A 15,681-nucleotide genomic window follows, 5' to 3' on the forward strand; every position below is an offset into this window, starting at 1 on the left:
CAAAAGTTTTGTATTTTGGGGCTTGTCACGTAATCGTTGTACGAACAACCTGTCCGTGTTGAAATCGAGCCTTTTTGCATGAGAGTTTATATTTTGTTTTGTGGTTGGAATTACAGGCGGTTGTATCAAGTTCTTAAAGGCAAATCTAAGTTCTGGGAGATGTAAGACGGACACAGGAGAAGGAAATCATTGTCGTTAATCAAGCCTATCTCATACGAAAGTAGAATAATCTCTGGTTTCCTCGAAAGTAGTCATTTTTGTAAAGACACGTAGAGACTGCACATACCATTGCCGTACAGCAAAATCTTAATCAGTTGAGTTTGGCGAGTAAAACACCGTTGTTAGCCTATAGTCCCTCACGTACGGCCAAAATAGCCGTAGTAGCACTTCGACGTAACGTATCTTAAAGTCCCTGATATCTAACTTGACACGGCGGAAGCGACTGTAAAACGGCCTTGGGCAACGCGATGTTCGAAATCCGGGGAGGGGGAACTCCGCTATGAAAAAGTCGGGGATTCTAGTCGTCTCGGGTAAATCAAGGATTTTGGTCTCACTTAAGGTGTTGATGACAAAACGTCACCATTCTTAGCTGTCAAAGTATCCTTTAGGGTGCACTCGAAGAAATAATAACAATAAAAGAAACGCTCTCATTTGCTCTTGAGTACGCCAGTCGGATCTACAAGTGCGCGCGGGATACTTTCTTGAGCAGTGGCTAGTAATCGAACCTATTCCGTTTTAGGTGGTATCTTTTAGGGGTCTAATGACGCTCGAGTAACCCCCACATTAATCTTCTTTAGGAGTTAAATTCAAATCTTCCGACGAGCATCCCTGACCTTCTCATATGGGAGTTCCCCCCTCCCGGGGTTCCAAATTTGATCATTTTTAAATTTGAGCCAACAACACCCAACATGTGGCAACATGTCGCAACAGGATGTCCAAGCGCCTGCAAGATGCTGCGCCCAACAATGTTGCGATGTGTTGCGTTGAAATGTTGCGATCGTCTGGCCGGGGCTTGAAAACGGTCAAATTTAAGTCAACAACACCCTTTATGTCGCAACACGTCGCAACACGTTGCAACAGGGTGGTCAAGCATGTTGCGTTGCGATATCTTGCGTTGACATGTTGCGATCGTTTCGCTGGGGCTTAATAATTTAACTCCGGCACCATATTTATTTCTCTCGTGAAATTTTATAAACTCAATTACAGCCAATCTCGTTCTCAGAGCCCTCGCTTGTCCTGTGACGCTGACCCTAAAAAAGGGAGGCTTTGGGTATAACAAGTGATAATCTTGCTTTGAAAATAGACTTGTACCCGTCTTCTTACTTTGAGCTGAAGGACACTTAACATCATCGATCTCTCGGTAAGTAAACACAAACAATTCTAGTTTTCGTTGTCAGCTTGCAATATAGTTAACTACCGAAAGATTCTTGTTAAGTGAGTTACAATTAAATCTAAAACATACTGAAACTGAAAACTATGGATTTATAAATTCTGCTGTACAAGTTGTCGCAGAAGATGGAAGACTTGAAATGAGACTGTTCAGTAAAATGTTGAAAATAGGCCATTTCCGAGTTGTCTTTGATTTTGCCTCTTTCCACAATGAGTCATCGTGCCAAACCATTCATATCAAAATGTGTTTCTTCTATAAGTTCATTTTCATGCAAATCAAACTCATTTTCATGACAAAAGTTTTCCACAAGGACTCGTTTTGAAACAGAGGCAAAAGGAAACTCGGAAATGGCCTGCCGTCAGCAACCGTTAGCTGGAGACACGACCGATCTCGTACCCAGACTTCACTCTGTCTCAGTCTCCATTCCGCCTGCCGGTAGGAGATCTGGGTTCTTTATTACAACTGATCTTCATTATTCAAGAGCTGATGAAATCTCACCGAGAAAACGCGTAGGCCGGTAGCCTACCGGCGGGGGAAATTTTTCCCTCGCGTAGTAGATAGTGGATCTCCTGCCTTCTTCCCGATTCAATCTTGTTTTTTTCCCTGCTTGACTATTCTTTAATAACATCAAGTTTGTCTAGTACTCCTTTGGAGAGTTTCAGAATACAGCCCATAAATCTTTCGTTATGGCCTCTGGAGATCGTTTTCACTGGTATGGTTGTCTTCTTGATCCACTTGTCCTCTGTAGGGTCATAGCATTCAACACGCAATTGTCGTCGATATTTGTCATCAAGGCCACCCAGCACATAGAGTGTTCCCTTCAGACACATCATACTGCCACACACGCGATGAACGGTCAAACTTGCAATTAGTTGCCATTCGTTTGTCGAAATGTTAAACATCTCACATGTTTTCAAACATGATTCCCAATTCTCCCTCCCTCCGGCCACCAAAATCTTCCCTTCGGTTGCCACACCAAAAGCGTACCCTCTCTTTTGTCGCATGTTTGCAATTTCCTCCCATTTGTTTTCTACAATGTCAAATCTTTCAGCTTTCGTGACGAAGTCATTCTCTACCAACCCGCCACAAACATACAGATGATTGCCAGCCACAACAACACAAGGTAAGACCCTAAAGCCCTCATGAGATGACAAAACGGTCTGCCATGAACACCGCTCAACGTTGAATCTTTTGATAGTGGATTTTCTGGATGACATATTCATCTCTATAGAATAGAATTCGCCTCTAACGAGAGTCACCTTACAAGGAGTTGTGGTGGGACACTTCAAATAATCCAAAGTAGACCAACAATCAAAAACAGGATCATACCTCTCTGCCTCACCATCAGATGAAAAAGCGTACAACTGATCACGGTGGTTTATCATTCGAGTATACTCGTTTCTCTCTGACAACCCGTCTGCTAAACGCTTCCACTCGTCTTTCTCTGGGAGATAACAGAAAGTGTATTTCCCTCCACAAGCAACAATGGCGCGGGTTTCAAGCCCTTTTCTCGGCGACTGCGGGATATGTTCTTCACTTAAACAGCCAGGCAGCTTTATAGCTTTGGAGATCAGCTTGAAACAATAAGAATTCTCTTTCACGAGTTCGTTTGTCACGACATCCAATAAAAAGTCACGCGATAGGAAAGCCAGTCGCAAGTGACGAAACAGTTGTTCAAACGATGCTTTTCGCTTGCTTTTGTTTTGTTCAATCCACTCTAATACCACCTTGAACACATCTGCTTCAACAGCAACTGAAATTTCGTCACTTGAAATCCACCTCTCGACTTCTTTAGCTTCCAAGTTTAAGAAATCATCCATTTCTGCCACAGATGCAAAGTTCGCGTAGATGAACTTTCTGGTGTTGATGATCAGATCGTCGCACTGGTACATCTCAGCGAAGTAAAATGTTGAAATGCAATTTGATTCAGACAACTGTCGTTCTAGAAATCGCCCTGAAAGTTTTTTCAAGCCCGGGATGAGAAGATAGTTCGCTGCAGCGATAAGATACTCGGAATTCTCTCGAGTTACCTAGACACTCCCTGTGTAGATGAACTCCAAAACATCTTCCATTACAACACCCGAGATCTCTTCAAACCGAACAATCCCTTCTCGATTCTCTCTCATGTCGCTCTGAAGAAGCTTCAAGAAGAACGGGCTGGCTGCGGAAAGCTCATTCCTATGAGCTTTGATTTCTTTTCCACCTTTCGTCATCAAAGTTATGTCGCATAAATGATCTTGTCTTCGCTGCATGTTAAGGCGCTTCGCCAATTCGACACAGAAAGCAGCCTGTTCCGTATCAGAGATTGCCGGCAGATCTTCCATGCTCAAGAAAATAAACTTATTTCTGTAAATTACAGATTACAACCGTTTAGATGCCCTCAAGTTCTGCCAAATCACGACCAAATAAAGCGAAACTCTTCACTGAGTACACTGGAAGGGATATGACGTCATCGGGAAAGGAAAAATTGATAGACTGAACTGGACTGGACTGGACTTCACAAAAGCGGACTTGCAAAACACAGCCTTGTAGAAAGTAGCCTACAAAAGCGCGGACTTCTGAAACTCAGTTAAATATTTGTATTATTTTTAGAAGATCATTTCTCACCCAAATAATCAAACGTATTAATTTTAATATAATTCCTAACAGAAACAAAAACATATGCTTCAATACTAAACGTTTCTAAGTAACAGTAGAATTCTACTAGTATACTAATGCAAATGCTCTAAGCTGATTGGCTGAACCATTGCACACTATCAGCCATTAGTGTGCTGTGGAGGTCGCCTAGGCAATGGCCACGTTTTTTTCGTTTTTCCAAAGGTTTGGAGGAAAATTTTGATGCAAATGGATAATTAAATTCCTGAGAAGTCCAAACGAAGGACATTTACGGTTTCTTCACTTTTAAAAAAGTTGAAATTATTGAAAAAACTGATGCGCGCGCGCAAACAACTTCAATTTTAGATGACAATTCAATCCGAGCGATCTCTTTCAGGCGCAAGGTTTAATAATACGTCAAAAAATAATTGGACACTGTTATTTGAAGTAAATTTTAAGAAGAATTCTACTAGAACAATTAGATTATTCGCTCTCGATTTCTATGAGGTGATAGTTGATGAGGCCGAAGGCCTCATCAACTATCACCTCATAGAAATCTCGAGCTCATAATTCAATAATCATAATCCCTTTATGTCATCTCGTTTTTCTGGTCCGTAATCTAGCAGCCTTCACAGTGCCTTGTTAGTAAAGTATTCCCTATTTTAAGTCTTCCGTAAGTTCAGTCCAATTTGATACTTTCCACATCTGCGCTTATTTCGCTCCCAGACCCCTGGTTGTGAGACGAAAAGCACGGTTTACCTTTTTTTTTTTTTTTTTTTTTTTTTCTAAATTAAAGGGAACGTTTTTATTACAGTTGGTAATTAAGTGTTGCTATTCTTATTACATTTTTGCAAGGATTTTCATTCTGGTCATCAGACGGTCGATTAGCGAAGCAAACATTACCGACTGAATATTCCGAACCGTACCTCATAGCCCGTAACAGATCACTCCTAATGGCTTTCTCGCTGTGGGTGGTTTCCTTTATCGGAATCTTAAGACATGATCAGACATGAAGTAATTTTTTGACCAGCTTACATTCAAATCATTACAATCGTTTCACTGCCCCCTATAGCAAACTTAACAAAACAATAATCAACAGTGCACTTTGGGCATAATTTTAGAACCTCATTCGCGCAATTTACTGAAACCAAGGACCAGGCACACATGGGAACGGGAAGACGGGATACTATATCAAAAAATAACTTAAAGGGATCGGGTCAATACGGGGGATTAACTCTCTGACCCTTCCTCTTCCCTTGACAACAGCTAATTTGCTATCCACAGTGACAAATCTCGCCCGGAGGGAGAGAGGAAAGTATGCATACGAGCCAAGTGACCCATCAGGCCGGAGCTTACCCCTGTTTCTGAAGTATGAAGTAAAAGGGGATGTTTCTACTCCCCCTGGATGGAATTCTACCCACTGCAGGGTTGGCCTTCCCCCGCCTCTAGTGGTTATTTTGCCGAGACCAATTTGTACACCTGACTACATGGGTGGACAGAGGCAATGTGAGAGTAAAGTGTCCTGCACCCCCTCTCCCTCCCGGGGGGGGGGTGGTCCTAAATGACAGCCAGACGGGAGTAATTTTCATATCATATCGGGATTTCTATCCTAGTACCACTTGGTGAGTTACAATCTAAAGCAAGAGAAAATGAGGTAGATCATGGTCTCTTGTCTAAAGCGATAACTGTTACATGTAAAATTATTCCAATGCCTCTCAGAGAATTAAGCTGAAAAAACTAAGAAAAGAACTCCTTGTTTTTCCTTGATTTGGTAACGCTCAATGATTAAAATGAATTCATGCGGTGCCCACAAAAAACGCGATTCTTGCAACTTTTGGGGTTTCTTTCACCATTTTATTGACGATAAGGATCGTCAATAATATGGAAGTATCTTAATCTGTTCTCTTAGTCATTTACTTTTCATTGTGACTTTTTTGGTGGAGACATTAGTTATTAGACAGAAGTAAACCTTAACACGGTCTTATATCCATGTCATTTGCACAAGCTTAATGAAAATTTTATCACGTTTTGTTCTTCCTTCAGACCATAGTTAATAGAGGGAAATGGTTATGAAACTCGACAAAGTTCTTTGTTGTATTTTTTGTTCTCTTCTTTTGGCCTTGACCGTGCACAAAACACAATAGTTGTTTACTATTGACGGTGGTAGTAACCAATAGAAACGTTTGGGTACGTAATTCATGCATAGCGTATGAACGCAAAACAAACGATAAAATAAATCTTGGCTTTTTTGTTTTCTCCTTTGATGTTTGCCGGGCTTCATAACCCGTCTATTAACTATGTTCAAACGAGTTTTCATCCATTTTCAACATTTTACGCACAAATACAAATTCTCAATTACAGCCAATGTCGTTCCCACAGCCCTCGCTCGTCCCGCGACGCTGACCATAAAAGCGAAGGTTCTCAGCATAGCAAGTATTAATCTTGAGCAAGCACTCTTGCTTTGAAAATAGAGTCGTACGTGTGTTCTTACTTTGAGCTGAAGGACACTAAATATCATCGATCTCTTGGTAGGTAAACACCAAACAATTCTAGTTTTCGCTTTGTTAAGCCCAACTTGCAACTAGCCAGCTATCGAACGATTCTTGTTAAGTGAGTTACAATTAAGTCTAACACTTACTGAAACTGAAAACCATGTAAATATATTTATAAATTCTGCTCTACAATGGTCGCCGGAAGTGGAAGACTTAAAATGACAACTCCCAGTAAAATGTTGCAAATTGTTAGCTGGAGACACAACTCATCTCGTACCCAGACTTCAGTCTGTCTCAGTCTCCCTAAAGCCTGCCCGTAGCTTAGAAGATCTGGGTTCAATACTACAACTGATCTTCATCGTTTAAGTGCTGATGAAATCTCACCGAGAAAACGATCACCCCAAAACGCAGACCATGCAGACTGCAGACTGCAGACCGTGCAGACCATGCAGACTGAGTACTTTTTTTTCTAACATTTGACTCACTTTTTTCGCTTCTAATGACGAAATAGTGTTCAATATGTCCTATAATGTTTGCTATTTATTCACAGGCGGCACAAACTCAGCATCTCACTGTTGATTCACGCGTTTAATAAACTTTCTATGGGAAATTCCCTTTATTGGTCCTAAATATACTAATATCAAGCATAAAAATAAACTTCCATACATTCTGGGCGCAAATTGTGTCAATTTTTGACGGGTTTGTGGTTTTATTTATTTTGTCAATTTGTTGTTGTTGTTTTTTTTTCCATTTTCTTAGTCTTTGTTCTCCTCTTAACTGATTCATAAAACAAAGCAAGGACGGTGACTCTAATTAAGCGACCTTGTCCCACAAATCACTTCTTTTTCTTCACAAAGTACAGAATTGCCATTAGACTAGGAATATTCCCTGTTTCGCTTAGTTGAACATGACCGTAAGTAAACCTCAACGAAAAAAATGCTCGCATGAAAGTTTTTCCTCAAGGTTTTCTTATGCGTCACGCACGATGGACTAAGGGAAAGAGGGACCACTCGCAGTTTAAATCGCCATGAAAACAAAACTGCCATAAGGACAGATAAATTAACCATCGCATCAACTCATTACAGCAATCGTACTGCGCTGAGAATTTCAAATGCTATTCGGTTTTCTGTGATCTTTCCATGCGCTAGGCTTTTTTGGCGTGATCGCAGTCACACTCCAACATCCACTTGGAATTACATTTTGTATCTGATACCAAGAGTAGAAAATGCACATGTTACGTGTCACATCACATTACAAGTGAAGCTTATTTCTACATTTTAAAATAGCTTTACTTAAGCATATTTCGGACTGAAGGGAGTTTCACTTGCAAAATCTTTAACACCTCAACAGTCACATACCACCGAGTTTGCGTTGTCTGTGGATGAACAGAACCAAAAAATATGCCAGTCAAAAGTAAATGCCAAAACAAGAATAAGAAAAAAAAAGTACTCAGTCTGTACAGTCTGCATGGTCTGCACGGTCTGCGGTCTGCAGTCTGCAGTCTGCATGGTCTGCGTTTTGGGATGAGCGCCGAGAAAATGCGTAGGCCGGTAGACCCGACGACCCAATCTCGTTATATCCCGCGTGACTATTCCTTATTAGTATCACCCACCTAGTGGACTAATGCAAATCCTGCATTTTAATTGGCTACGCTACTAGAGGTCTATTAGCAATAGTCCTCGAGTAGCGAAATTGCCGCAATCGAGCGTGATGCTTTCTTTTGTTTTATTCCCAGATAAATATTTCGTCAACTTGCATTTGCTAACTTTATTATTGTCTTTTCTGTTCGACTAGTTGGGTGATACTAAAACAATTAGACCCTTCGCCCTCAAGGGCCACGGGTCAATAGCCCATGAGGCGAAGCCGAATGGGCTATTGACCCGTAGCCCGCAAGGGCTACGGGTTTAATTGTTAAATAATATCAAGTTTGTCTAGTACTCCTTTGGAGAGTTTCAGTACACAGCCGGTGAATAACTCTTCATCGTCTTCGGAGATCTTTTTCACTGGTATGGTTGTCTTCTCGATCCATTTGTCCTCTGTAGGGTCATAGCATTCAACACTCAACTCAATTCGCTTATAGACATTTATGCCACCCAGTACATAGAGTGTTCCCTTCAGACAAACCATACTGCCATCTTCGCGAGGAACTTTCAAACTTCCAATTAAGTGCCATTCGTTTGTCGAAATGTTAAACATCTCACATGTCTTCAAACACCAATACCAATTCTCCATCCCTCCGGCTACAAAAATCTTCCCTTCAGTTGCAACACCAAAAGCGCACACTCTCGCTTGTTGCATGCTTGCAATTTCCTCCCATTTGTTTTCTACAGTGTCAAATCTCTCAGCTTTCGAAGCGAAGTCATCCTCTAGCCTCCCGCCCCAAACATACAGATGATTGCCAGCCGCAACAACACAAGACCATAGCCTACAGCCCTCATGAGATGACAAAACCGTCTGCCATGAACACCGCTCAACATTGAATCTTTTGATAGTGGACTTTTTTGATGATGTATCGATATTTATAGAATAGATTTCGCCTCTGACGACAGTCACCTTAGCAGGATCTTCTGTGGGCCACTCCAAATGATCCAGAGTAGACCAACAATCAAACACGGGATCATACCTCTCTGCCGTACCATCAGACGGGAAGGCGTACAACTGATCACGGTGGTTTACCATTTGAGTGAAGTCGTTTCTCTTTGACAGCCCGTCTGCTAAACACTTCCACTCGTCTTTCTCTGAGAGATAACACAAAGTGTATTTCCCTCCACAAGCAACAATGGCGCGGGTTTCAAGCCCTTTTCTCGGCGACTGCGAAAGATTTTCTTCACTTGAAAACCCAGTCAGCTTTATAGCTTTGGAGATCAGCTTGAAACAATCAAAATTCTCTTCCACGAGTTCGTTTGTCACGACATCCAATAAAAAGTCACGCGACAGGAAAGCCAGTCGAACGTGACGAAACAATTTTTCAAACGATGCTTTTCCCTTGCTTTTGTTTTGTTCGATCCACTTTAATACGATCATAAACACATCTGCTTCAACAGCAACTGAAATGTCGTCACTAGAAATCCACCTCTCGACTTCTTTAGCTTCCAAGTTTAAGAATTCATCCATTTCTGCCACAGATGCAAAGTTCTCGTGGATGAACTTTCTGGTGTTGGTGATCAGTTCGTAGCACTGGTACATCTCAGCAAAATAAAATGTTGAAATGCAATTTGATTTGGATATCTGTCGTTCTAGAAATTGCCCTGAAAGATTTTTCAAGCCCGGAATGAGAAGATAGTTCGCCGTAGCGATAAGATCCTTAGAATTCTCTTCAGTTACCTTGACATTTCCTGTGTAGATGAACTCCAAAACATCTTCCATTACAGCACCCGAGATCTCTTCAAACCGTACAATCCCTTCTCGATTTTCTTTCATGTCGCTCTGAAGAAGCTTGGAGAAGAACGGGCTTGCTGCGGAAAGCACATTTCTATGAGCTTTGAATTCTTTGCCATCTTTCGTCACCAAAGTTATGTCGCATAAATGATCTTGTCTTCGAAACATGTTAAGCCGCTTCGCCAATTCTACGCAGAAAGCAGCTTGCTCCGTATCAGAGATTGGCTGTAGATCTTCCATATTCCACACAATAAACTTATTTCTGTAAATTACAGATTCCTTTAGCCTCAAATACCTCTGCGAAATCTACAATCTGCAATCGACAGCGAGACTGTTTGGAAGAGGTCATTGGAAGCGAGATGACGTCATCGTGGAAGGAAAAATTGATAGACTGGACTGGACTGGACTTGTCAAACGTGGACGTGCAAAACACAGAACGCAGCCTACAAAAACACAGACTAGTAAAACGCAGTAAAATATTTCTGTTTATTGAAACGATCATTTCTCATCCAAAGAAGCAAATGTATTTAATATAATTCCTTAACAGAAAAAGAAACGGAAATTTATACTTCATCAACAAGTAACGTTAGATCGGTTCATGTCATCTCGTCTTTTTTTATCCATAATGTTGCTGCCTGTACAGTGCTCGCCGGGTCAACCAAAGTGCCTTGTTAGTAAAGTATTCCCCATTTCGTATCTTCCGTAAGCTCAGTCCAAATGATTCACTTCCAGCTGCGTTGCACTTAGTTTCCAGACTCCTGGTTGAGAGAAAAACACGGTCTACCGCGAACATGTTCTCTCTACAGAGAGAACTCTTTTATTAAACTTAGTGATTTAGTATTGCTTCTGTTACTAAATTATTGCCAGGTCTCTTTATTTTGGTCAACACAAAGTCGATCGGCGAATATAGCTCATAACACGTAACGGATCACTCCTAACTGGTTTGTCACTCTTGGTTTTCGTTAATCGCAATCTTATATCATGAAGTAATTCCTCAAACAGTTTACGTTTCAACCACTAATCGTTTCACTGTTCCCTATGGATAACTTAACAAAACAATAATTAACAGTGCACTTTGCTTACATGTTTGACGGGGGGCAAGAGGAGGGGGACGTTCTGTTGAACAGGTATAGTTTTATGGTGTTTCACCTGGAATGGGGCATATAGTATAAGTATTTAGTTTCCTGAACAGGGTATCTGTTTGTTTTTAGGCTGTGCACTGTACAGCCACACACTCTCCTCAGAGTGAGCAGATGTACACAGTCAAGACAGGATAAAGGCGAAAAGATAAAGGGACACGGTCACGATATATTTGCTTAAAACTGTTATAAATTCACGAAATGGTCCCTAAATTTATTTAATAAGAACTTAATTAGCTTTAGCTAAATGATTAAAAGCAATTTCTTGAAGAAAGTCCACACTGAAGCTACAATTTTTCAAAATTTCAACGATTTTCGAGCCAAACTTGAAAATTTTGAAAAACTGACATGATCCTGGCGCTTTTTCAAAAATCCAAATCACAATCCGTTTCCATCCTCGCCATCGTTGGCCATCCTCACTTCCTAATGGTTTCTTTTCATTTGTCGAGTACTGCCCTACAAAATAAAACCATTATTGTTCAGCTGCCAAAGATCTATATATTTTTTTGAGATTTCCAAAATCATGCTTAAAATGCTGACAGTGTCCCTTTAATTCCGCCGACCATAGAGGCCTTATTTCTAAGGTAATCACTCGTAAATTATTTTTAGATCAGTCACGGCATATCCCAGGAGAGGCTGAAAGGAGCCAATAGGTTGGGGCGATATTTTGTTCACGTGGCAGCCCAAGCGGCTTTACACTCGTTTTCATCCTCCACGCTGCGCGCGTGGTAACGTTGTCCGCGGGAGGGCTGGAAACTATGTCTAAAAATAAATTAGAGGGATGAGCCCAATAGAGTGTGTGGGTTGTCACGCAATAAAAAATAAAATCAAAAACCATTTAGTGGATAAAGTCAAGAAATTGTGATGTTATAGATGATCAATAAAGAAGACAGTTCTCCAAGTTTAAGGTGTGTGCGTTGTCCCAAAGTTGAGATATTTGTCGAAATGTTCCGCGCAAAATTATAGAGCCTAATATAGAGCCGCGGAAAATACTGTAAACATCCGGAACTTACTTTGGCTATGTAGACAACTGATTATCTGAACCGAACCAAAAAACATTTAGGCAAGCACTTTTCCTAATACTTTAACTCCTAAAATGGCTAAAAATCACGAGATAAGTGTATATTTTTCGACAAACACGATCTTAGCTTCATGTCACGCACCGCCATAACTCCGAAATCGAAAATGCGCTGGTTTCCAAACGAAGGTTACATTATCTTCCTACCACATTTACTTTTTATTGTGACAAACCAGTGACGGATCCAGACCTTGAGCTAAGAAGGGGGGGGGGGCGGGTTTTTTTTTTGCTTGCCCTGCCGACGTTTCTTCCTTCTCTGAGTTTTTCTTTTTTACTTGAAATAAAAGGGGGCCTGTAAAATGCCGAATAGAGTACCATGCCGGGAAGAGTACGACGCATAAATTATGTCGAATTATGTAGTTATGCAAGAGCACATGGCAGACCCCAAGCCGCCTGGCACGTAATAGTCGTGACCTTTGCGTTTTGCGAACTTCATTCGGTGTTAAATAATCTGTGGTGCAATGTTACTTAGTAATCTTTCAGGAGATCACTAGCATGTTAAACTGAGAAACGTCTCTGATGGCGGCAAACTGTAAATTCCAAAGACAAAATTGAAACACAGGTATAAAGCAACCGCTCGCAACACTGCATTGCTGCCCAAAATATAAGTAGCTATGAGTGAGAAGCGAAGTTGTGTGCCGATTATGAGAATAAGTCCTCATGCGGAGATGTAAGTAGTACGAAATATTAGAAAAAAGATCAATCATGTGTAGTAGTTAAAAGAAAACTTAAGCAATGTTTTTTTGTAAAATGTACTGAAGTGAAATACCTTGGTGAACAGAGCGCGTGACAAGGTCATTGCTATTGTCACGTAATATGAGAAAAACCAGAGGAAATACATGCTTTGGTGCGTCCAAATAGAGCAATAATAATAGTAACTAGTAGTAATCAGAGATTATGAGAGTGCGTTCGACGCTCTCACTTTCATATACAACTACATATCGTAAATAAATGATTTCACTAGCTGACTTTCAACCTTTGTCTATTGCTAAAATCAACATTTTTCAGCAGCAACCGAGGTTTTACAGTCAGATATGCATGGTGTCAAAGTCCATGCTAGTGAAGAGGTCACGATTTGATGTGAAGTTTATATGAAATAATTCATATATGAACTGCGGTTGTAGATGAAAGTGAAGGATGATCATCGCAGTAAATTTTCCAATTTAAGCAATTGGAAAGAAGAAGCCTGAAAAAATCAGGGCTTCAACGGGATTCAAACCCGTGACCTCAGCGATATCGCTGAGGTCACGGGTTCGAATCCCGTTGAAGCCCTGATTTTTTCAGGTTTCTTCTTTCCAATTATTGGAAAATTTACTGCGATGATCATCCTTCACTTTCAGGTCACGATTTGTTGATAAGTTGCGTGACGCTGCCAGTTTCTGTAGTCTCTCAAGTTTCATAGAATATTTAAATTACGTACTAGCATTTGCAGTCGCGTGCTCGTTTCGCGACTAATTCGAGTATTTACCCTGATGAATAAGGTAGTCTTATGGATCTTGCCTCCCGAGAACTTTTCCACCGATTCCAAACAATAAAATTTCGACCGGATAAAGATCGAGCTATCTGTCGCGACTGCTAATCAACAAATGCAATCAAAATGTAGCTGTTCCCACGGTTATCATTCCAAAGCCAAGTCGTGTTAATAAACAAGGACAATTCCGTCAGATTGCGATAAATGCTGCCGTCGAAGCGTTTAAATTCGCTAAAATCTAACGCTGAGAGCTCATAATAGCGAGGCGTACGGCGACTGAATGGAAAGAAGTCAAAAAAGATCCATAGGAAAGACGAGCTCACATGGCCTGCTCACATACTCACATGTTCGCCACATGTCTTATCACATGTCTTAGCATTAAACGGTACCAGTTTACTGGCCGTGACATGCCCCTGCAAAAATCAAGCGGGGTGGCCATTTTGGTGTCCTTACAGGAATGTGGTTTTTTTCGGCTTAGAACCGTGCATAGGGAGGCCAACTCTGAAAAGCCACAGGTCAAAATTAGATTTGCGTTCCACTTCGTCGAACGCAATAAAACAGTAAGTGCAGAGGATATTACCAAGCTAGCAGTAGGTCAATTAGGGTGGTCCTCTAGTACGAGATTAATAGTTATAACACAAGGCTGAGTACAGTACAATTTTATTGAAAAAACACATGTTTTAGTGCGCGCCGAATAGAGTACGAGCCTAGTACTAATAAGACAAGGCTGAGTTCAGTGCCATTTCATTGAAAAAATACATGTTTTAGTGCGTGCCGAATAGAGTACGAGACTAGTGCTTATAAAACAAGTCTGAGTTCAGTGCAATTTCATTGAAAAAATACATGTTTTAGTGCGTGTCGAATAGAGTACGAGACTAGTGCTTATAAGAAAGGGCTGACTTCAGTGCAATTTCATTGAAAAAATATATGTTTTAGTGCGTGCTGAATACGAGACTAGTACTTATGAGACAAGGCTGAGTTCAGTGCCATTTCATTGAAAAAATACATGTTTTAGTGCGTGCCGAATAGAGTACGAGACTAGTGCTTATAAAACAAGTCTGAGTTCAGTGCAATTTCATTGAAAAAATACATGTTTTAGTGCGTGTCGAATAGAGTACGAGACTAGTGCTTATAAGAAAGGGCTGACTTCAGTGCAATTTCATTGAAAAAATATATGTTTTAGTACGTGCCGAATACGAGACTAGTACTTATGAGACAAGGCTGAGTTCAGTGCAATTTCATTGAAATAATACATGTTTTATTGCGTGCCGAATAGAGTACGAGACTAGCACTTATAAGACAAGGCTTAGTTCAGTGCCATTTCATTGAAATAATACATGTTTTAGTGCGTGCCGAATAGAGTACGAGACTAGTGCTTATAAGACAAGTCTGAGTTCAGTGCAATTTCATTGAAAAGATACATGTTTTAGTGCGTGTCGAATAGAGTACAGACCAGTACGAGACTAGTACTTCTAAGACAAGGCTGAGTTCAGTGCAATTTCATTGAAAAAATACATGTTTTAGCGCGTGCCGAATAGAGTACGAGACTAGTACTTATGAGACAAGGCTTAGTTCAGTGCAATTTCATTGAAAAACTACATGTTTTAGAGCCTGTCGAATAGAGTACGAGACTAGTACTTCTAAGACAAGGCTGAGTTCAGTGCAATTTCATTGAAAAAATACATGTTTTAGTGCGTGCCGAATAGAATACGAGACTAGTGCTTATAAGACAAGGCTGAGTTCAGTGCAATTTCATTGAAAAAATACATGTTTTAGTGCGTGCCGAATAGAGTACGAGACTAGAACGTATAAGACAAGGCTGAGTTCAATGCAATTTCAAGCACTACAATCCCCTTCATGCAAGCCCGAGACAGAACCACACTGGTCATCATCTAATACTTCAAACAGTTGTTCGGGATATCTCGTTCTTTCCTTTTCCCACAATTGACCCAATTAAAAAGAAATTGAAATGCCTCCGAGTCAGATTTGTGATTCGTTCCTCGTATTCCTGCTGATGCCGTCGCTCTAGCTTCTTCACGATCGCCTGCTTCACTGGATAGAATGCTTGAACCTACGCCTTGATTTAGGGCTGACCACAAATCCTTCATATCCATTTCTACGTTTTCCAACAGTAGAGC

At 40.8% G+C, this 15,681-nt stretch overlaps 3 protein-coding genes across 3 annotated transcripts; all 3 read right to left on the reverse strand.

Moving 5' to 3' along the window:
• Positions 1–121: 121 nt before the first annotated feature.
• Positions 122–7,119, reverse strand: LOC145467477 (kelch-like protein 11). The gene has a single exon (XM_081451039.1). The coding sequence runs from the start codon at positions 3,712–3,714 to the stop codon at positions 3,421–3,423; it is 294 nt and encodes a 97-aa protein (XP_081307165.1). The 5' UTR covers positions 3,715–7,119; the 3' UTR covers positions 122–3,420.
• Positions 2,002–3,282, reverse strand: LOC145467278 (kelch-like protein 11). The gene has a single exon (XM_081450823.1). It carries the CDS (start codon positions 3,280–3,282, stop codon positions 2,002–2,004), a length of 1,281 nt encoding a protein of 426 aa, XP_081306949.1.
• Positions 7,120–7,212: 93 nt separating the features above from the next.
• LOC145467345 (kelch-like protein 24) lies at positions 7,213–10,617 on the reverse strand. Its single transcript, XM_081450896.1, has one exon. It carries the CDS (start codon positions 10,093–10,095, stop codon positions 8,389–8,391), a length of 1,707 nt encoding a protein of 568 aa, XP_081307022.1. The 5' UTR covers positions 10,096–10,617; the 3' UTR covers positions 7,213–8,388.
• Positions 10,618–15,681: the final 5,064 nt, after the last annotated feature.

This window comes from Orbicella franksi, chromosome 14 (assembly GCF_964199315.1).
Source record: "Orbicella franksi chromosome 14, jaOrbFran1.1, whole genome shotgun sequence".
NCBI classification, from domain to species: Eukaryota; Metazoa; Cnidaria; class Anthozoa; order Scleractinia; family Merulinidae; genus Orbicella; species Orbicella franksi.

Excerpts from the sequence above, each read along its gene's own strand:
- LOC145467278 (XM_081450823.1), bottom strand. The coding sequence starts at position 3,282 with ATGTACCAGTGCGACGATCTGATCATCAACACCAGAAAGTTCATCTAC.
- LOC145467477 (XM_081451039.1), bottom strand. The coding sequence starts at position 3,714 with ATGGAAGATCTGCCGGCAATCTCTGATACGGAACAGGCTGCTTTCTGT.
- LOC145467345 (XM_081450896.1), bottom strand. The coding sequence starts at position 10,095 with ATGGAAGATCTACAGCCAATCTCTGATACGGAGCAAGCTGCTTTCTGC.